Consider the following 21,819-nt stretch of genomic DNA (forward strand, 5'->3'; position numbering starts at 1 on the left):
TTTCCTACACATTTCCTACGGTCTCCAGATCCTGGAACAAAAGCTGTTAGCTTGGACTCCATTTACAAGCTCAGTGCAGCAAATCCCCTCTTTCTAAACCTTTTCTTTCCCTTGCTCAAGTCCAGTCTCTCCTCCTGCTCCATGTACTTTGCTCCATAAGGGCTGGGCTCTGGCTCGGACACCGTTGCTCTCCCCGCAGCACAGGTTGCCAGCAATAATTCCCTGGGGTTTGGTGTGTGTCTGGGATCCAGGGGCAGTGTGGGCGAGTTCAGCCCTGCAGCCTCCTCCTGTTGTCCAAGTGTGTGGCTCTGTGGGACTTGGTGGGCTCCTCAGGGGGCTTTGACATGTGTGTGGGGAGAGGTGACAGTGGAAAAGCCATGGGGGGACCGTTTTGGTGCTGAAGCTGGTCAATAATGAGGCACATGTGCTCCAGGACGGGCACAAATCTGCTTAATGCGCACCGTGGGGCATGCCTGGTACCCGGCTGTCAGCCCCAAGTTCTTCCACCCTCACAAGCATCTACCCCGGTGCCTCCTCAGCTCATGTACATGCTGTAGCTCCTGCTGCTCTGCACTCAGCACCCCAAACCAGGCAGATGAAATGGCCTTGAAATCTGTGTCCCCCCTTTCCTGTGCCTGCAGCGAGAGCAGCCGCTGCCCTGGCCCCACGGGGAGGGGATGATAAATCCAGTGGCTGACACTGAATTAATCTCACTGGGAGGGGGAGGGGGAAGAAATATTTGCTGCATACACGTAGCACATGGTAGTGATGGAGAAAGCATTTTAAAGCTGTCATGGGATGTTGCAAGCCAAATGAATGACATCCAGAGCTGTACGTGAAGTTTGTGACCTCCTGAAGGACAAGGCAGGCTGCTGCTGGGGGGGGCTGGGCTCTCCCCCTGCCGTGTGCTGCGGTGCAGGGAGCCAGACCTAGTGTTTGAGCTGGGATGGTGTCCGGGCAGGTCAGCCCTGTGCTCTGGATCCCTGGGGGGACCTCGGGGAAGTGGGATCAGGGTGGGCAGGACACACTGTGCTTTCCCCCTTGGATGCAGCCAGCCCCCTGGGGAGCTCGAGCACCTCCAAGCAGCAGCCAGCAAAGCCTGGCATCGCAGCGGCGTTTCCTCCGGAGGGGCTGGGACTGGCCAGTGAAGCCCCTCCAGGGTGACTGGGGTGCTGATGGCCTCGCGGGCAGCTTGGCCAGAGTCACCCTTGCACACCCCAGCCGTGGAGCTGCAGGTCTCGTGCCAAACCCATGCTCCTGCCCGGGGCTGCTGTGGGGAACAGCTTTCCCAACTGCCCTGCCTCGCGTGGGTGGCTCAGGTCCCCTTTGCTCTTCCCAGAAGGACGGGGGATTGCCGTGATGTCCTTCTAAGATGATCCAAATGGGGTGGGGGTTCTGTGTGCTCCCCCACTTCTTCCCAGGTACCATCATTTTTTGTGAGGTGCACCCCAAGTGCTCGGGAGAGCCTGTGGGAGAAAAGATGTGGGGTCAAGGCAGAAATAACTGGAAGGCGCCCTAGCAGACAAGGAGGGGAAATGACTGACATCCCTCCTGGGTATGAAATGGCTGGTCCCAGAGCACACAGTACCCGGAGGTCCCCAAGGGGATGCCCCAGCCAGGTGGCCCCAAGGAGGGGGAGCAGGAACATCACCGTTCTCATTTTGAAACCACCTTCCTCTCCTCTGCCTTGTGCTTTTACTGTATGCCTTGCCAAACTCTGGCAGGGACAGCCTGGTTTTGCAGTGTCATTGGACCTCGTGTTTAAAAGGAGAAGTGAGGGAGGGACATGATGAAATCAATTTTTTTGATATTTGCCTGTTTCCAGCCAAGAGGTTGAGTTAAGGGTGAGGGCAGGCTGCGGCTCCAGGATTATCAAGCCAAGAGGTAGGGAAATAAACTGCTATTAATGCTTGCAGAGGGCCCTTTTGTACCAGGTTTGGCTTTAAAGGGAAGACGATACCCTTTAAAGAGGGCGATAATGCTTGTTCTTTGGAGATCTGTTTTCTCAGCAGCACCTATAGCTCCATGCAGGAGTGAACTGTGGACTTTATTTAGACTGGGGGCCGACTAACCTCACAAGAGTGTAGCTCTCTAGCCTGTAAGGAAAAGAGGTTTTCCTTTAGGATGAGTTGTTTTTAAAAGGAGTGGAAGGGTTCACTCTATATTGTGCATATATGTGATACACCCGCCCTGGCTAGTTGTTTGGGGAGGCAGACTGATGTTGTGGGGAGGGAGGGCTGTTTTGGGGAACGCTGTCCTGCTCCGTTTAGAAAACAAAATCCTATCACAGCTCCGGACTTGGGGTGTTTGGGATGTTTTGCTACTTATCTGCATCTTTGGGGCGTGGAGTTTGGATTGTCTCTGCTAAGCAGCCAACTGTGCTGCTTCTGGAGCTGCTTTTGGGGCTTTTCTTATTGTTTCCTGGACAAGGAGTAGTTTGAGGTGCAAATACGATGGGATACGTGCGCTCAGTGATTTCTGTCACCAGTATTTTGTGGGGCAGGTGGCTGCTGGTAAAACCCGGGGGGAAAACAGGATATTTGCTGCTTTTGAAACGTGGTCACCAATAAACTCTCCCTTGGCACACACAGGGGCTCAGACCCACGCGAGCCCTGCACAGAGACCTGCTGTAAGAACCGTGCTTGCCTCTGACGGGAGACGTGTGCTGCCCACCCCGCCAGGCTGTGCCTGAGCGTTTCCAGCCGGCAATGCAGTGACCAGTTGGGGAACTGGTGGGGAAAGTCCTTTTTAACAGACCTTCCTCACTGAAGCTGAACTTTTCCTCTCTAAAACCTGCAAAAACACAGCACAGCCACCAGCTCTTGGCTTGGAGAATGATTGCCTGATGTTTAGCAATATTTATGATTGCAGTGGGTTTTATTTCTTCAGCATTGCAAGGAGAAGGGAGATGAATCTGAGGATTAACTAAATTCTTATCAGTTGTTCTCTCTGTGCTGGTTGAGGTAAGAGACGTTGCTTTGACCCCTATTATTTTTTGTGGCAAGAAGCAGCAGAAGGTGTGAGCAGCTCGGGGATGCTGCGTCTGTGTCCTGCCTTTATCTCTGTGGTTGCTCTTTGCTAGGCCAGGTTTTGCTTTTGCAATCAAAGCTAAAAGCAAAGATGACAGCAATCATTTTCAAATGCCATTGTGCACTTTACATCTCTACATCCCGCTGACAACGTTTTGCAGTGGAGCATAGTGCTGATGTCCCAGATCAATAAACAGCATTTGTGTGTGTCAAGGGAGAGGGATGCAGAATAGAAAACAGCTCCTCTGCCATGGCCCCTCCATCAGCGAGGGAGGAGATGCTTTTAAACTGTTTGCCCAAGGTGAAGCTGGTTAAAGTCAAGGCTGAGGCTGGCAGGGCTGCGCGAGCACCTCTGAGCATCTCTGCCAGCCAAGGGGATGGGCACCCTTGCCGGGCACAGGGCGAGGAGGCAGCTCCAGCATCAAACTGGGGAGCACCGAGGGAGTGATGCGGATCCCAGTTCCTTGGGCTTTCTGTGCCAGTGCCTGGGGCAGTTACAAAAGAGCCTCCTGGCATGGGGGAGAGCAGAAGTGTAACCAGCAGCTTTTTTCAGACCTCAGGGGATGAGGCTGAATGATCGCTGTGAGAGCAGGGATGGATTTCAGCTTTTCAGCATCTCACTGTATCTCTGGATTTTTACTCCATAGATTAGCTTGGCATTCCCCTGCCCCTGGCAACTCACTGTGCATCTGCTGTGCAGTGCCTTGTGGTCCCGGTCCCGTGCTGGCAGACCTGGATAAGGAAAACCTGACCCCCATGTGGATCTGCTGCCAACACCCACAGCCTTTTTTCCATCTTGGAGTCCCCCAACTTCAGGGAACCACTTTTGCCAACGTAACCTGCTCTCACAGGGTTTCAGGGCAAAGGGAAGTTGTGTCTCTCCTAAAATAGCTAAAACAGTGCAACTTGCCTTAATTAAGGAACTAGATGATTGCAAGGATGGAAAGGACTGGCTGCCTGCCTCCCCCCTGTCCTCCCACAGGGATGCCGCTGCCAGCATCCTCCTGCAGCAATTTGCAGCCCTGGTTCCAGCCAGCGTGCTGCACGGTACCGCCGTGCTATTGGAGTTGTCTCCTCATAACGCCTCATACGGTAGGTAAGAGGACAAACTTTCCCATGCGTGTTCCATGGTCATGGTTTTCTGTTTGGATTAAGCGGAAATCCCTGACAGGCTGCACAGCACCGCTGCACGCGACGTGGAGCCTCTGGCCCCTGCATTGCATCTGAAGCATCTTGTTTATGGCTTCCAGGGGTGTCTGGGGGCCAGAAACAGGAAGGCTGGAAAGAAAAAAACTCCCCTCGAGGGAGAGTGCAGGGTCAGCCGTGGTCACAGCCCTGTTTCGCAGAGCCTGTGGCTGCTCAGCACCCCCAGCAGTGACACGCAAGGTCCTGGACCCAGGCTGGGCTCCTTCCCCGGGCTGTGGCTCTGCCCACTGAGCAGCCAACGCTTGTGCAGCCCCACGGCCCCCGGAGCCCGAGGCTGCTCTGAGCTGTGCACCCACGTACGTTCGACGTCCAGGAGCAAACCGGCTCTTCCCTTGGCCGTCTCCTGCAGCTCTTCCTGATGCCCACCCACGCCTCCCCCCCCCCCCCCCCCCCCCCCGCTTGCCACCAGCGCAGGCGTTTCGATAGGGATCTTCGAGGGGTGGGTGCTGCTGCCAGCCTGTGATAGGCAACTGCCTTGCAAGTTGCAATCAGATTAAGTGTTTACAAGAATGAAAGCTGACAGTAAATCACAAGTTTTCAGCTCCATTTCCTGATGCTTTTTGCCTCAGTAACCATTCCTGCCTGGATAGCCCGTTCCGGGAAGGGGGCCCTGCGCCCCTTCCCAGTGCCATGTGCACTGACCGCCTCGGTTCTCAGCTCAGCTTTGTCCAACACGCCCAGGTGCCCCAGGGATTTCCCATCCTGCAGCTTTTGCACTGGGTTTCAAATCCCCTCCATCCCCTGAGGCTGAGGGTGACTCTGCTTTCTGCAGGGTCCCCGTCTGTGCTCACAGTGCGTGGCAGATCCCAAATACGCGCTGCAGCCCAGATCCTCCATGTTGCCCCCACCCGTGCTCCCCACCATCCCTTTTCCCTGCTGGGCTTTGCCTTCTCGGAATGACTTCTGTCCACCTGCTCCCAATTCCTTGCTCATAAATAATAGCAGGGACTGGGTGGGACACCTTTCTTTTGCCCCCATCCCTTCTATACCACCAAGTCCCCGTTGCTGAGGGATTGCCCGCGTGGGATGGGGTGCTGGGAAGCAGGGCTGGGGTGCGGGCATCCCCGTGCTGCTCGGGAAGGAGGCCTGTGCGTGTTTCCGCTTCTTAAAATGGCCACGGTGAGATAAGGTCTGTGGTTTCCTTCGAGCATGCGAGTGAGGGGGAGAAGCGGCAGCAGCAGCCAGAGCTGCAGGCGCTCCCCTGCCCTGTGCTGAGCCTCCCCCTGAGATGGATGCTGCTGGTGAGACCCCCGTGGGGACCCTCCCCGGGGAGGAGAGCTCCAAGGTAGGTGGCCTCGGATGCGCAGGGGTTGGGGGCGATGTTTGGGGCTGGGGAGCGTGTTTGGGGTGTGATGGCCCCAGGAAGGAAGTTGGGGTGGCCGTGCCCGGGGGTCCCCGGGGTGCAGAGCCGGGTGCTGAGGCTGAGGAAGGGGACTGAGTAAAGGGAACGAGTCCATGTGCTGGCTGGGATGCTTGGCAAGGGTGAGCAAGGAGTGGGGATATGGGGGTACCGTACCCGTGCAAACATGCACCCAGTGGCTGCAGCTCTGGGCTGGCTCCCAGGGTCCCCCTCTTGGCTCGCCCACAGCTTCCCAGTGCCTCCCAGCCCCTCCGAGCTCCCTGCTGCCATCAGATCTGCCAAAGCCCTGTTCTCGGCCAGCCTAACCCAACCGACTTCCTCTGCGGTGGCTGGACAGACAGTGTCCCTGTGGGTGTCCCTTTGTCTGCCCCCGTGGAGATGGGACCTGCAGCTCTGCCCAGTGCTGCTGGGAGCAGACGGGCACGGTCCCCTATGCTGGACTCCCGGGATGGTCTGTCTTGGTGGTGTCCCCCCCGAGAAGGTCTTGACCTCCTTCCTAAATGCCGCTGTCTCCGCAGCCAAGCTGGCACCCCGCACCAGTGACGCTGCCCCTGCTAATGGGGTGGGGGGGATGCTGGTGGCTCTATCCAGACCTGGATTCAAGCAGCGCCCCTGGATTTGAGCTGGGCTCTTGGCGTGGGGATTAACAGCAGTAAACACATCCTGGTGGCTCAGCTCGGCTTTGGCTTAACCAGTCCCGTGCACATATGGGCGAGCATAAAGCAGATCCCTCAGCAGCCGTCCTCGATGGCAGAAGGGAGCAACAGGGCACTGCCCAGATCAACAGCCATCCCTCCGGCTGCCCTCCCATGCTACTCCACTGCTGGCCGAGGAGCAGATGTTTGCGCCTTGCTGATAAGTAACGGCAGCAGGGAAGTAAAGTCCTTTTTCTCTCCCCTCCACGCTTGCAACCCTGCTATGGGGCAGCACTGCCCACAGGGATGCTGCAGGATTTGGACCGTGCCGTGCCCGCTGTGCGCTGATGCAGGCAGGATGGTGCTGGGAGCAGCAGAGGGTGGATGGCTCCTGCGCAGGGGCAGGCAGTGGCCCATCTGGCTACAACAGGTCGCCCTTTCACAGGGGTTGCTGACCCACCGCAGCCCCCAGCACCAGCCAGCGGTTAAAAGGAGGGATGTGGAGGCAGGTGGGGGAGAAGCAGCTCGAGGGTTAAACTCACCACGGGTGGAAGAGTTGAATGTAGTCCAGATGGCCGGGGGATTATGCCAGCCCTAGATTTGCCATAAGCAAATGTTAATGTTCCAGCTTCAGGTTGGTGTTTTATTATTATTATTATTATTGTTATTATTATTATTAGGGGGATCCTAAGGTCATTTTGGGGCCTGGGCTGACCCACAGGTAGGATTTATCCATCCAGCCATCCCCGCCAGCCCTGGCTGAGTAGGGTGCTGGGGCCATGAAGGGTCAAACTCATTTCAAAAAATTTCCATTATATTTTTTGGCGTCGCCCCTTTGTACTCCCAGAGGCACCAGCACTGGGAGCCGTAACGGATGGCACAGGGGCACTGGTCCCCCTCTCCTCTGGCTGCATCACAGCTCATGGCGGTGGCAAAGTCACTGTCACCTGGCCAGGCGCTGTGACAGGAATGAGTTGCTCAGCGTGGCGGTGGCTGAATCCAGCCCACGGTTAGAGAAGCGGAGGCATGAGGGGCTCAGCCTCGGCGTCAGGGTGACGATGGGCTGGGAGCAGGGGTTTGCCAGGGAAAAGGGTATTTTTGGCAGAGGTGGTTTGATCTCCTGGCCAGACCCATGTGTGGGAGGTGACATTTGAGGCGGGGGATGACGGGGGCTGTGTGGGCAGCAGGACCCCCAGCCAGCCCCGGGGCTGAGCGCAACTGGAGCCCAGCTGCACCTCATCGTGTGGCACTGTTTTTTGGAAAGTAAATGCTATTGCTGGTCATCCTTCAAGTGGGAAATGGACATTCAGCTCAACAGCAAGCAATGCACCATTGCAACAGTGCTCGTTTTTCTTCCTGGCAAGAGGACTCATGTCACAAATCCCAGTGGCTTTTTGTCATCTTCTTACCCATAGCTGCCTTGCCCAGCCTGCAGCTCCTCGCTGTGCTTTGGCCATCTGCCCTCTCCCTGTGCTGGTTTGCCCTCCAGCCTAGTCCTGCTGGGCCTGGCCAGGCCAGCGAGCAGCTCTGTGGGGCAAGAGGCAGGTGGGTGGCTTTTAAAGCCTCCTATGGGTCACCCCAAATTGCTGTTGCCATCCTCGCTGTCCCCTCCTCAATTAATGGGGCTTGGGGGTGAAGCACCCCATGCTGCCCCCCCGGTGGGTGATGGAGGAAGCGGTCCCTTGACCTCAGGGCATCTGCGGGGTGCCACAGCATCCTTTGGGATATTGCACCCCAATGCACGTCCCAGCTGCCTTGCCCTGCCTGGCCGTGTTTTCATCTTAAAAACCTCCTCTGCCAAGAGACCTGACAGGAAACCTCTCTCCTTCTTTCTCTAGATGGATCTGTCCCACCGGTTCTCCAAGAGAGAGGTAGGAGCATGGCCCTGCCACGGTGTCACTTGGTGGCACTGGTGGGGGTGGCAGCACTGCTGGGCTTTGGGGACGTGGCTCATCTCCTGAAGATGCTCCCCAGGGACACCCGGTGTGGCTGGGCAGGGGTGGATGCTGAGAGGGGGGCAGCAGGGACCGGCTGGGAGCCCCAGGAGCTGGAGGCAGGGGGGACACCCCGCTCATTCTGGGGGATGCGTGGAGCAAGTCCCCGCTGGCCTGGCCCCGTGCAAGGTGTCGGTGCTCCCCCCTGCAGCTGGCCCTGCTCTACGAGGAGGTCCTCTACACCATCCTGCACCGCCTGGGCAAGCCTGAGCACCACCACGTTGCAGATTCCCAGGAGCTCTACGCCTACGTGCAAAAGGTAGGTCCCCACTTCCCTGGTGAGGTCCCCCAAACCTGTCCCCTGACCTGTCCATCCCCCCAGCTGAAGAGTATGGTGGGGGGCACTTGGAGGGAGTTTTTAACAAGCACCTTCAAAAGATGCAGCAGCAGCAGCATCCAGCTGGAGGGCTGGGACAGCGTGAGGATGGGAAATAGTAGCTTTAGGGAGAAATACTTCATTTGGGCTCGGGATGGTGGGAAGAAGGCTCTCCCCCGAGAGCTTTCAGCTGGTCCCTAGCCTTTTCTGCTGGGCTCTTTGTTCTGCTCCCCTCCCCTCGAGCTGCAGCTGGCTCCCGGGGAATGAAGGGAAGCCCCTGGATGCTCTCCAGCCACGTTAACAGGGCAGCATCCGTTACCGACCCCGGTATCTACGCAGGCTTTCGGCATGGACACCGAGGAGCACAGCGTCATCATGCAGCAGGTCAAGGAGCTGGAGGTGCGCAGTGAGACGGTGTCCCCCCCGCTATGCTGAGGCTTAGGGGAAGCTTCCATATCGGGGTGGTGCTGGGGGCGCTGCATGTCCCCTGGCCCCGTGTTTGGGCTGGGGGGTATGGGGTGCCCTGGGTTGTGTGTGTGGGGAGTTGCCCAGGAGCTATTTGCTGGCCTGAGCGGCAGCTGATGTGACCCTGCTCGAGCCCCATCTTCCCTCGCAGGGTTGGTGACCCCCTACATTAATCACTATTATTTTCCTTCTTCTAGAGCCCGATTTTCTGCCTGAAAGCGACTGTGAAGGAAGCCAAGGGGATTTTGGGCAAAGACGTCAGCGGTAAGTGGAGGCGGGTGGGTGTCCCGTCAGAAGAGGGACAGCTGCTGCCCTCCATGGGGACTTGCACGCCTCCCCCCTCGCAGGGTTCAGCGACCCGTACTGCCTGCTGGGCATCGACACCAAGAGCCAGGAGCTGGCCCACCCCGAGCACAAGAGGCGGATGAAGGCTGTGGTCAAAGACCTCATCCCCGAAGACCAGATCCATCGCACCCAAGTCATAAGCCAGACCCTCAGCCCAGTGTGGGATGAGACGTTTATCCTGTAATTGCTGCCCCTTGCCTTTGCTCACCGGGGGGCTGGAGGGGGTGCCCAGGGCTCTTGGGGGTGGATGGGGGAGTTGACCACTTGTCCCAGCCGGGAGCTGGGGCTCTGCTGGGTCGGTGCCCACTGGGGTTTGCCAGGCTTCTGGTCTGACTCATGCAGCAGGTCCAGGGAGGGGAAAAACAAAACCCTTGGGGCTCTCCCACCGCTTCTGCAGGCTGTGCAGGGTGGTTTGGGGTCTCCCCCAGGGAGGAGCTGCCTGCCTGTAATCCCCAGCTGTTCCGCCTGCATGCTGCCGGTCCCTCGGATGCTACTCGAGTAATGGCATCCTGCTGGTGTCTTGCAGGGAGTTTGAAGACATAGAGACAGCCAGCTTCCACCTGGACATGTGGTGAGTGGCAGCACCCCATGGCCAGCAACCCCAACCCCCACCCTGAGTGGGGTCCTGCCTCCCTGGGGTGGTCCTTCAACCTGCACTCTTTAAAAACCCCCAGAAACCATGCGGGGACCCCTTTCCCCGTTACTTTCTGCCGGAGCAGTGCACAGTGCAGGATGTGACCAGCATACGCAAAGAGCGCCCAGGCTGCCTTTGCCCAGGCAGGGCTGATCCTGAGCCCTGATTTTATTTATGGAAAGAACCCACATGCTTGCAGATTTTGTCTCGTCAGCTGGTTTTGGGGGTGGTCTCATCCCAACACATTTCCCCCATCTCCAGCGACTTCCCTTCTCCACCATCATTGCAATTCCCTGAACTATTTTGCAATCACCTGAATTTCCTCCTCTGCCCTGGTGGGTTTTGCTGCCCACGCTCGCAGGGACTCGGACACGGTGGAGTCGGTGCGGCACAAGCTGGGAGAGCTGACGGACCTCCACGGGCTCAAAAGGTTGGTGCTGGCGTGGCCCTAATGTCTTCCTTATTTGCCTGCTGGATTTTAAAAATTGCCTTTGGAAGGAGGGAGGAAGGGTGGCAGGTCTGCATCACCTTTCACCCTGTCCACGGCTGGGTCATGGCTGCAGAAAACTTTTCACCCTCTCCCTCACCCGTGCCTTTCAGGATCTTTAAAGATGCTCGCAAAGACAAAGGGCAGGATGATTTCCTGGGGAACGTGGTCCTTCGCCTGAAGGTGAGCACCACGGTGCATCCTCTCCTCCAAGTGGCTCCCCAGGCACCAGTAAAACCCCACGGGATCAGGGCAGGATCCCAGCCCCATGCCAGCCCTGAACACCCAGGATCCCGGCTCAGAGCTCCAAGTTGGTGTCAGCTCCCTCAGTTCAGTGTCAGGTGCCCCAGCCACTCCAGCACACTTGATCAGTGATTATACAACTTTTATTTTTAATCCAGTACTAGAGTAGCCAGCATCTTCCTGCCCCATTAACGCAGTAGGACCTGGTCCCTGCGCAGGATCCTTCCCTGAGGAAGGCTGCCTGGGGCTTCACCCTCGTCTCTGCGCATGCAGGACCTGCACTGCTGGGACGACCAGTGGTACCAGCTGGAACCACGGACAGAGACGTACCCCAACCGGGGACAGTGTCACCTGCAGTTCCTGCTGACTCACAAGAAGGTAGGAGGCGATGGGGAAGGGGAGCCCTTTCCATTGCCTTGGCAGGATGGGTCACAGATCCCTGCCCTAGGACCAGAGGTGCCAGCACCAGGGTTTGCACGTGCTGGAAAACAGCTTGACACCCCCCCCCCCCAGCTCCGTGACAGCATGGGGGCCTTGCTCCTGGTGCATCTGCGTCCCTTGGCTCAGCTTCAGACGGGGCTCTCTGGCCCCATGCTCTTTGGGTTCCTGTGTCCCCACTCTCTGACTGTGTCCCTGCATGGCCAGGCAGGTTACGGTTGTTGCTCCTATGCCCTGTCTCTTTTCAGAGGGCCACCACAAGCAGCCGGACACAGCCGAGCTACACTGTCCATCGCCACCTCCTGCAGCAGCTGGTGTCCTATGAGATCCTTCAGCACCAGGTACCCCTCCAGCAGCTGGGCTGGGGTGAGGGCTTCCCTCGGAGCCCATCACGCCTGATGCGCTGCTGCAGTGTGATGGGGAGGAGGGTCATGATAGTGCCTGGCATCCTTATGGGATGCCCGTTCCTCCCGTGGTCCTGCAAACACACCCCATCCCGGTGCCCATTCCCCTCCTTGCTCAGCCCAGCTTGCTCCAGGACACCTCACCCTCCTTTTGCATCCTCACAGGCCGGCAGCATTGCCTGGGACGGGGAGCTGAGCAGGCACGCCAGCACCGTGCTGTACCTGCACGCCACGCAGAAGGATCTCTCCGACTTCCACCAGGTCATGGCGTGAGTACCCCCCACCCAGGGAGCCGTGATGCAGCACCGGGGGGGTCAAGGGCCCCGACAAGCTGGTCTCCCCCAGGAGCTCAGCGTGGCTGGTAGCGCTCCCTGCAGAGACCTGGGTCCTGCCTCTGCAAGCCCAGCAGCAGCCGTGGGTGAGGGAGCCCCGTGCTGGCCCCTGGGTGCCCCCCAGCCCCTGGGGGCTCAGCCCAGCCTCTCCCTCCCCCCCCAGGCAGTGGCTGGCGTACAGCAAGCTCTACCAGAGCCTGGAGTTCAACAGCAACTGCCTGCTCCACCAGATCACCAGCATCGAGTACCAGTGGGCGCAGGAGCGCCTGAGGCCAGAGCAGGTGGGGGGGTCGGGCACCACATGGGGGGCATCAGGGATCAGGGAAACATGTCCCGTGCACCCAACCCCGAGCTTCTCCTCCCAGATCCTGGGGCCATTTCCCTCCGTGTGTTCCAGCAAAGGCAGGAATTTGTGGGGTACAGGGGTGCTGGGGCAGCTGGAGGGCATCTCTGGGGAGAACCAGCCACAGGGACCAGGGCAACCCTGGGTCAGGGAGACACTTTGCCCTGGTGGCTCGTTCCCCTTCTCCACAGAGAAGCCCTTGCCCTTTGCACTAACATCCCCCTGCTCCATTGCTGCCATCAAGTCAACCACAACCCCCTGCAAAGCCTGAATATGACCCAATTCCTACTTTTCCCTGCCTGTTTTCCCAGAGCATCCCAGCAGCCTGCTGAGACTGAATTTTTCATGCTTATCTGTGAGGTTTGAGCAGAAAGCTCAGTTCAGCCCCTCCAGGGAGAAGTTACCCAAGGCGTCAGGGGGGTTTCCCGTCCCTGGAGCAGGCTGGAAAGGAATGGGAGCCACCAGCTCCCTCCGCTGCGATGCTGTGGTCCTGCCAGCATCTCTGTTTGCCACTGAGGAGGACAGCATGTGTTTTCTACCTTCTCCCCAGAAAGCAGAGCTGGCCGAGTCCTTCCATTCCTTGCTGACTTATGGGGTCTCCCTTGTCCGGAGGTACCGCATCATTTTCCCCCTCTCTGTCCCAAGGTCCACCGAGAGGCTCCAGTCCCTGCTTCGGTGAGTCGAGCACCTGTGCCAGCTGTGCATGGGGTCATATGGCTTGGTCACCACGATGAACAAGCCTGTAAGCTTGAGCAAAAACCCACGGGAGCCCTTTCTTCCCCTTTCTCGGCTGCTGTGACACTTGTCCTGCCCTGTCCCTCATCCTGGGCTCCCCACGGGGGATGCCGTTGGGAGGGGAAGGTCTGTTTGGGCAGGGTCTCTGTGGGGAGAGGCAGTTGTTTCTGATGGGCTGGTGCTGGGTTTCACTTGAGGTTCTCGCTTTGCAGGGTCCTGGTCCAGATGTGCAAAATGAAAGCTTTCCACGAGCTGTGCACGCTCAGCCCTGACCTCCCTCAGATGGTTTCCGTGGCACTGAAGGTAGCGGGACCAGGGGTCTCACCCTCCCCAGCCCTTGGCAGGTGGGACCCTGCGGGTCCCATCCATCCCCTGCCCAATGCCCAGCAAAGGCCACCATGGCAGGGGAAATACCTGCCCCTTTTCAACTTGGTGGTCCCAGCCTGTGGTTCCCACCACATGGAGCTGGGTCCTGGCCACAGGGAGAGCAAAGCGGGTGACAGAGGTGGCTTTGCTCCTCCTGCTTCCCTGCCGTCCCACCAGGACCCTTCTCTTGCAGTCAGGCACGACGGAGTGGTTTCACATGAAGAAGCAGCACCTCAAGCCCATGGTGAAGGTCAGGTCCCATCTCTGTCTCTCTGACATAAGAAGCAATTTGCTGGACTTGGGGTGGGAGGCCTGAGGGAGTGGGAAGACAAGACTGAGATGGGGCTTCTCCAGTTTTCTGATACAGTCAAAGCATTTGGGCTTCCAGCTTAAAAATACCATGAGCCACGTTACCTGCAATGCCGAGGTGCATGGAAGCTTAAGGCCTTGGTGCGATGCTCAGGAGAGCAGGTGGTGGTTTCCAGCCCAGCCATGCAAACACAGGGTGACAGCAGACATTACTGACAACTTCTTGGTGCTCGTCATGTGGATCTGATGATAGATTGCTACCCCACGAGAATAAATCATAGAAATAAATCCAATCAGAATGGAGCCTAGGTCATCTCAAGGTCACCGAGCATGCAAAACAAGCTGTTCCTCCCTTTGCAGAGCATGGAGGAGAACGGCAAAGCTTTGTCCAGACTCCTCGTGGAGGTGGTAGCAGATCTCCAGCAGTGCCAGAAAATCTGGAATAAATTCTTCATCAAGTAGGTTTTGGAGCTTGATCCCCCGCATCCACCTTCCCTGGGGTCAAGAGCAACGGAGCACTTTGATGCCTCATTCCTTGGCTCTTGGGCTCCACGGACAGCGTCTGTGGTCCCGTCTCTGCCCCTTAGAGCTGCACTGTCCTTGCCCCCATGGCAAGGGCATGGCCTGGGAGCGTTAGCTGGGCTGGGTTTGCTGGACTGGGGCTGGCACGTTCCTGACTCTGTTTCTCTCTTGCAGCACCTTGAAGTTGAATCTCTTCTCCATCGCCTACCTAGAGCTGGAGAACCTGGTGAGCAACTTGGGCTACTCTGCACTTGTGGGACTAAGATCTAAAGCCAGGCTGAGGCTTTTGTCCACCCTTCAGGTGACAACTGGTTGTTGCAAGCTCGGAAAGAGCACAAGCCAGGGAAACTCTCCATCTTTCTTTGCGTGCCCATCATCTGCTTGCTTGACCCAGTGAATCTCCTGAAATACCACCCAAAAGGAAGAGTCCCTCGAGCTGACCTGCACGCCGTGGCCCCACAGAGCCCTTAGCAGAGCAAGCCCTCCTGGCTGGACCCTCGCTAACAGCTCTCCCCCCTTCCCTTCCTCACTGCCAGGTCGCGGAGCATGTCCAGGAGCAGCTGCATGAGGTCGACAGCAGCATGTCCAAGCCCACGGCTGAGAGCCTTTTCCAGCTCTACATGAACCTGCAGGAGCTCTATCGGATGAAGGACTTCCTCCCAAAGAGGTATCCAGCCCAGACAGAGGGGAGATGCCGAAGCGAGGGAACCAGTAGTTAGTTGAGATGCACTCCAAGTCCCTCCAATTCACTTACATCACTAATAACACACAAGGCAGACCAGGCTGTTGGTGTCTGGGGTCCATGTAAGCACCACCAGAAGGGTGTCAGGCTTGTCTCTGAGTGAGGTTGATGGAAACCTCAACTTTGAGACAAGTGGAGGCTTCTCCTTAGCACGTTGCTGTGTCGTGCCTCCACCTTGGGACAGTTTCTTTTACATAAGAGTGAGGGGTGATGGCCCCTGCTGTTGCTGTGCGGTTGGAGAAGCTGGTGCCTCCATCCACAGGGATGGACCTCTGGCTCTGAGCAACTTCCACCAGTGGTTCAAGGAAGCTGTGCCCCAGTGGCTGCAGAAGGCCTACACCATCGCGCTGGAGAGGGCACAGAGAGCCGTCCAGATGGACCAGGTAACCAGGGCAGGGGAACATCTCCCTCTGTCCTTTGGGGACGCTCCAGCTCCCTCCACACCTTGCTGCTGTGTCTGGCTCAGAACACAGAGACCACCATGCAGATGCCTCTTGCAGCCCAGGAGCAGCTGGTTCCTCTCCCAAATGCGTAACAAAGGACACGATCTCCTGAACCAGCCCCACCCCAAGCCCCTGTTCCCCTTTCCCTTGCTGCCCTCTGGCAGCCCGAGCAAGCTGATGAGCCTGCACCTGGGCCACGCTGTGAGCATCCCTTCCGCTTCTGGCCTTCAGCAAGAGGGGAGGGAAGGCAGCCAAGGGGCCATGGGCTCCTCGCCCCGCTCCTCAGTGTGGTCCGATAGCGCTGGGTTGGGGTGTGGTGGAGGACAGCCCAAGGCAGCATGCTCAGGCTGCTCCATCCATCCTCATCTCCATTCTCCAAAGTGACTGGGTGACGACACTGGGACGTGATACTGGGACATGCTATTGGGACTGATGGTGGGCCAGAGAGTCCCAGACAAGCTAAGTTGCGTTTACTTTCCCTGCCCCCTCAGCTGACGCCCTTTGGGGAGCACAACAAGCACAGCACCTCCACCGTTGACCTGTCCACCTGCTACGCCCAGATCGTGAAGACCTGGCAGCAGCTCAGCTGGCCAGACCCCGAGGAAGCCTTCATGATCATGGTGAAGCTCGTGGAGGTTTGTACACCGGGCCCTGCCGGCAGATGCCATGCTCAGCAGCAGCTGGAATTTTCTCTCTTCTTGGAGCTGTGCCTCCATGAATGGGGCTGGTGTCCCACGGTGATGTGGTGGGGTCTCCTGGCCCCGTGGTGGTCCCTGTGCTGCCCAGCTCAGTCCCGTTGCCTTCTTCTCTATCCTGCAGGACATGTGCAAAATCGCCCTGATGTACTGCCGGCTCATCAAGGAGCGGGCTCTGTCGCTGAGCGAGCAGAACGAGGGTGAAGCAGCCAACAGGGTTGGTGTTGGGGCAGCATCTGCTGCTTAGGGAGGGGCAGGATTTGGCCACGGTTTCTGGGCAGAGAGGGAGACGAGCTGTGAGCTGCTCTGCTGGGTTTCACGGGCACCACTTGGCCCCCAGTAACCATAATGCTGGGAAATCAGGAGGGAAATGGCGTGAGCAGGGGGAGCGGGATGGGGTTGGGGTCTGGGATGAGGATAAGGATAGGAGTGAGGATGGGCATGGGGACGGGGATGGAGATGGGACTGTAGATGGAGCTGGCGGGGGATGCACCACGGGGTGTGGGACACCCTGAAGGAGACCCACCTCCTCCAGCTCTGCATCGTGGTGAACAACATCAAGCAGCTGCGACTGCTGATCCTGAAGCTGCCATTGCAGCTGGACTGGGCCCAGCTGGAGCAGCGCACGGGGGCCGTCATCGACCAGCAGCAGATCCAGCACACGTTGCACAACCAGCTTGACAGCACTGTCTCCTGCCTGGACCATGAGGTCCGCGACGTGGTGCAAGCCCTGGCCACCAAGGTGACCACCTGCCACTGAACTCCCTTAGCCCTCACCTGGCCCAAAGTGTGTGTGTGGGGGGTTCGCCCCAGGGGTCCTGGAGCCCATAGTGCTCCTGGGATGGAGACAAGGTGGACCTGGGCATGGGGAGGCTGCTGCAGAGGGCAAACCCCCAGCACCTGCGTGCATTTCCCCCCGGCAGCTGGAAAAGGGCATCGCCAGACACATCCAGGAGCTCTCGTCTTCCAGTGACAGCCGGGTACCTGAGGACGTAAGTACCTGGCCCTGCCTCTCCTGGGTCATCTTTTTGGGCGGCTGTGAACAGACCTTGCCTACTTGGAAGCCCCCATCACCCTTCCCCACCTTTCCCTGCCTCATGCCTGGGGCCCAGACCTCCGTGTGCTTTGTCTGACGCCTGTGTTGGCAGCAGGACCAAACCGGGCACCGCCTGCCCACCTACTCACTGTGGGAGGGAGACCCCTGGGCTCTCCCCTGCTCTGCTGGCTCCAGCCTGCCATGCTCTGCCCCTCTCCCTGCCTTACCCTGCTGGATACGGCCCCCCGTGCCCTCCCCAATGCCCCTCTCCTCTCGCTGCAGTCCATCATCCCGCTCATGAAGTTCCTGGAGTCGGAGCTGCAGTATCTCAACGAGCATCTGGTCCAGGAGAACTTCAAAAGGTGACCAGGGCACTGGGGATGCACCACGGCAGAGGCCGGCAGCGTTCGCACCCCTCGGCGGGAGTGTTCCCCCAGCGCCAGGGGGACATCCCACCTTGGGGCTGGCTGCTCAGCAAAGCCCCTCAGCTGAGGACCAACCCCCCGCACAGACCCTCACTCACAGCCTTCCTCCCTCACCCCTGCAGCCTCCTCACCCTCCTCTGGCATCACACCTTGGCCGTGCTCTCGGCAGCCGCGGGGCAGCCAGTCCCCTCGGCCCAGCGCTACAAGAAGCTGCACTGTGCCCTGAAGGTACGGGGCGGGGGCACCGGGGGTCCCGGCAGGATGGGTGTCTGGTTGCCAGCTGACAGCATCCTTCTCCCCAGAGCCTGGAGCTGTGCTTCCACGCCGAGGGCTGCGGGCTGCCGCTGGAGACCCTCCACACTCCAGCCTTCCTGGTATGGGGTGCTGGGGACAGGGGGGTCCCCAAGGGTTTCCTTTGGGTGCTCTCCAGGGAGGGCATCCCCTGGCTGCAGCTCCTGTCCGCGTGCTTGACCGTCACCTCTCATCCTCCCCGCAGTCACTGGAGACCCACCTGGCCCTCTGCTCCTCCACCAGCCGCAAACTCATCCAGAAATACTTCAGCAACAGGATCCAGCAGCAGGTAGAAATCAGGATGGTGCCCCCAGCCCCTTCCCATGTCCCACCCTTGCACACATGAGGCTGCCCAGCACAGCCTGCCTGTGGAAATGTAGGATTTCCCCACCACCCTCCCAGTCCTGGGGGTTTTGGGGTTGATTTTGCCCCAGCGGTGGGCAGGAGGGGGTTCAATTACATCCCAGAGGATGCCCATCACCCCCTGCCCTGTACCCCAAAATGCCCACTCAGCAATGGGACGTGGGCATCCCCTCCATGAGCGTGCTGAATGGCAGCACCCTCATTCCTGTGCCCCGCTGCTCAGCTGGACACCAGCTCGGAGAAGTACGGGGCCGTGACGATCAAAGCGCTGTACCGGCCTTCAGAGCAGAAACTCCGCGTGGAAGTGCTCAACGCTGTCAACCTCATCCCACTGGACTCCAACGGTGGGTGTGGGTGGGCTGGGGACCCCCAGCGCCCCAGGACCCCCTGTCCTCAGCCCCTGATATGCCCCTGGGTAGGAGAAATGCTGGCAGTGCTCGGGGTAACGGGACTTTGTCTTGATTTGCTTTTGAACACAAGGAGGTCGATTTGGGGGAGAAGGGGGGTTGTTGCACTGGTCTGGGGTGGTCCAATGGGATGTGGCAGGTGGGACGCTGTGCCCGCATCCCACTGCCTTCCCTGGGCGGCACAAGCCAGCAGCCAGGGCAGGCGGGGTTTTTTTCCATCGTGCAAACCATCTCTGGGACAAAAAAAATACAGCGGGATGGGAAGGGACAGCCTCGGGGGTTGGCTGTTGTTTGGGGAGGTCTCCAGGAGAGGTCACTCCTCCTGCAGCCACCCGTGGCCGATGGACTGTAGGCGGGGTTGGGGTGATTCCCGAGCCCTCGTGGGAGCGTGGGCTGGGGTGGGGGTGGGGTGGGGGTGCCCTGACCTCCCCAGCTGCCCTGGCTGGGCTCAGTTGGCCGTGCCAACTTTTAATTTTAAATGTGCTGATGTCTGCACCCCACCAGGCTCAAGTGACCCCTTCGTCCAGCTCACCCTGGAGCCCCGTCACGAGTTCCCTGAGGTGGTGGCCCGGACCACCCAGTGCAAGAGGAACGAGCTGCACCCCCTCTTCGATGAAGCCTTTGACTTGTACGTAAGGGCTGACACCCCCCTCCACCCCCCAAATTCCTGCAGCACCCCACACTTCAACCCCTGCTAGGGGGCTGCTGCTCCAGGAACTGGGTCCTGCCCTGCGATTTCACCCCCTGGACCCCACTGGGGGCAGGGGCTGGGGTGGGGGCACCCCAAACTGGGTCCTGCAGGCTGGTGTGGGGCTGTGCCAGGGCCTTGTGCTTTGATGGGGTTGGGGTCATTGCACAGAGCATCACCCCAGGGAAGCCTGTTTGGTCCCTGGAGGGAAGGTTGAATGTTGGGACCAAGGGAGTGGGATGTGATGGGCCCCTGCACCCCTCCCCCTGCAGCTTGATCCCCCCTGAGAAGTGCCGGCAGGAGGGGGCCTGCCTGCTGCTGACCGTCTTTGACTATGACACGCTGGGGACCAATGACCTGGAGGGCGAAGCCTTCTTCCCCCTATGCCACCTGCCCGGTCTTGACACCGATGAGGACCAGGCTGATGCGGGACGGGTGCCCCAGACCCGCCTCCCCCTGACCCACCCCAAACCCACCGGTACGTGGTGCCGTGGCCAGGCTGAGCCCTGCAGAGCCCCCGCCGGCCCTGCGGTGTGGGGAGGGGGCTGCGGTGAGCATCTCCCACCACCTCTCCCCTCCTCTCTGGCAGGAGATGAGATCCTCCAGCTGCTGGAGTCCAGGAAGGGGGACAAAGAGGCTCAAGCCTTCGTTAAGCTCCGCAAGCAACGAGCAAAGCAGTCCAAGGAGGTGGAGTGAGGGAGGCGGAGGAAGGGGGTCCTGAAACGAGGGGATCCGGCCAGTGGGACCCCAGGAGTTTTGCCAGTGCTGGAGATGGAGCCATCCACAGGAGATGGGGGGACAGAGGTGGCCCCTGTGTCCCCCACCACCTCCCAGCGCCCATCTCACCCCCACCTTCAGGTAGCGACGTCCCCGTGATGATGTGGAGGGTGGGCACACTGTGTTTCAGGGTTTTCTTTGCATGTCTGGACTAGCAACACTACATGGGGATGTGAAAGTGTGTGGCTGTCCCTGCCTGTCCACCATTAGCTTGTCACTGCCGGTGCTGCGTCTCCTGGTCATGTCCCCAAGCCTCCTGTCCGCAACACTGCGTCAGGGCAATGCAAACACGTCGGCATTCAGTTGGGGTGGGCACAGCCTGTGGCCAAACCTGCCTTCCACCACCACCCCCCCCCCTCCTTTTTTTTCCTCTTTCTCTTGTGGATAAACCTCTTATTTTAAATTAAAAGGAACAAAGCTGATGCGTGGGCTGAGTCTGCGCAGGGAGTGCTCGGGGGCCGATGGCCCTGCGCCGGGAGCAGCCGCAGCAGCAGCGTGGCAGGGTGGGACAAGGCGTTTGGGGTACGGGGGGGGCAGCCGGGAAGGGTCAGTGGGATGAGATGGCAAATGAGTGATTCGGTCCAAGTCTCCCTTTGGAAACAGGATAGAGCGCTGCGATGGTGCTGAGCCCTGCACTGCTGGCAAGGAGCTGTGCTGGCACTGGGAGGCAGCCAGGTGCCTTGCTCAGGGACCACCAGCACCGGGTGTCACTGGCACCGGCACTGGTTTGTCCCTCCCCTCCCAGCCTTGGCTGGTCCCTGCAGGAGCCCAGGTTTTGGCGAGGGCTTGGCCGTGCGGAATCGGCCGGGCTGTTTCCCTCTGCAGGGAATCGGGATGCGCTGCTTGGAGTTATGGGCAGTGCGAGGCATCACCTGCCCGCAGGTACCAACTGAAGCTGCCGCTGCCCAGCGGTGCTGGAGGCAGGGCTCAGCACGCAGCACGGCCGGTGCCCGTCGACCGGCTGATGGAGCTGGGGGTTGGCATGTGAGAGAGCCTGACGAGACATACGTAAGGCCCAGGGCTGGCTCAGGCAGCACATGGTGGTTCAGTGGTGAAAAAGGGGCCCAGGTAGATACGCGTGTCCTCCGGGCTGGGGAGAGGGGACGGGAGCAGAAGCCATCCTTGCCCAGCCTGGCACTGCGGGCTCCTGGCACCTCCCCATGCAGCCAGTCAGGCTTTGTAGTTTGCCTTTTTGCATTGTTTTTTTGTTTCCTTTTTTTAAAACGTGCATAGCTCTTGGGTGTGTTTCTGTGTTTTACCGCCGATCAGGGTGCCGGCCGGGGCTGCGGGGGTTTGCTGGAGCCCAAGGAGCAATAAAGAGAGAGCATCACAGCCCCGTCAGCTCAACCACGGTGCTTTGGGCTGCCGAGAGCCCCCAGGCCCCCGGCGGTGCCCCCCAGCCCGTGCCAGGGACCTGGGTCCCTCTGGCAGGGGTGGGCAGCTCGCAGAGTCCATCGCATGTGGGGCGACCCAAGTGTAACAGCAAATGCCCAGGGGGGGCAGGTGGTTGCTAATTATCTGCTGGTTTTTTTCAGAGCTTGTTTTAGCTGTAATTATTATGAATTATAAATGTGGAGCTTTCTCTGCCCCCACCCTGCAGGGTCCAGTGGGTCCCTGGGAGCTGCCGCGTCCTGGGGAATTAAAAAGCATCACCCCCTGGGGTGCCAAGCACCAGCTGCTTTCTCGGTGGACAGAGCAACCGCTGGGTCATTTCAGGTCAAGCCCTCGATGCAGGGCTGGGGGGGGGGGTGGGCAAAAGCTCCTTTGGTATCTGTGTGACACGGTTGGG

General features: G+C 59.1%; 1 protein-coding gene across 4 annotated transcripts; it reads left to right on the plus strand.

Annotated features, from left to right (window-relative positions):
• The first annotated feature begins 1,811 nt into the window (after positions 1-1,811).
• Positions 1,812-20,452, plus strand: UNC13D (unc-13 homolog D). Of its 4 annotated transcripts, none has more exons than XM_055798042.1 (32): positions 1,812-1,884; positions 8,069-8,101; positions 8,376-8,483; positions 8,880-8,939; positions 9,203-9,269; positions 9,353-9,530; positions 9,877-9,921; positions 10,346-10,414; positions 10,585-10,654; positions 10,988-11,092; positions 11,401-11,493; positions 11,722-11,825; positions 12,052-12,169; positions 12,782-12,906; positions 13,179-13,269; positions 13,526-13,582; positions 14,002-14,099; positions 14,338-14,389; positions 14,700-14,830; positions 15,168-15,288; positions 15,840-15,983; positions 16,168-16,260; positions 16,579-16,785; positions 16,967-17,035; positions 17,362-17,441; positions 17,627-17,732; positions 17,807-17,878; positions 18,001-18,084; positions 18,382-18,502; positions 19,070-19,193; positions 19,526-19,731; positions 19,843-20,452. In XM_055798042.1, the coding sequence occupies exons 2-32, from the start codon at positions 8,069-8,071 to the stop codon at positions 19,947-19,949; spliced, it is 3,138 nt and encodes a 1,045-aa protein (XP_055654017.1). In that variant the 5' UTR covers positions 1,812-1,884; the 3' UTR covers positions 19,950-20,452. The 4 variants fall into 4 exon arrangements, with proteins under 4 accessions (XP_055654017.1, XP_055654018.1, XP_055654016.1 ...); XM_055798043.1 differs by lacking the exon at positions 1,812-1,884 and adding an exon at positions 2,821-2,963; XM_055798041.1 differs by lacking the exon at positions 1,812-1,884 and adding an exon at positions 5,321-5,520.
• The last annotated feature ends 1,367 nt before the right edge of the window (positions 20,453-21,819 follow it).

This window comes from Falco peregrinus, chromosome 2 (assembly GCF_023634155.1).
Source record: "Falco peregrinus isolate bFalPer1 chromosome 2, bFalPer1.pri, whole genome shotgun sequence".
Classification (NCBI taxonomy): Eukaryota; Metazoa; Chordata; class Aves; order Falconiformes; family Falconidae; genus Falco; species Falco peregrinus.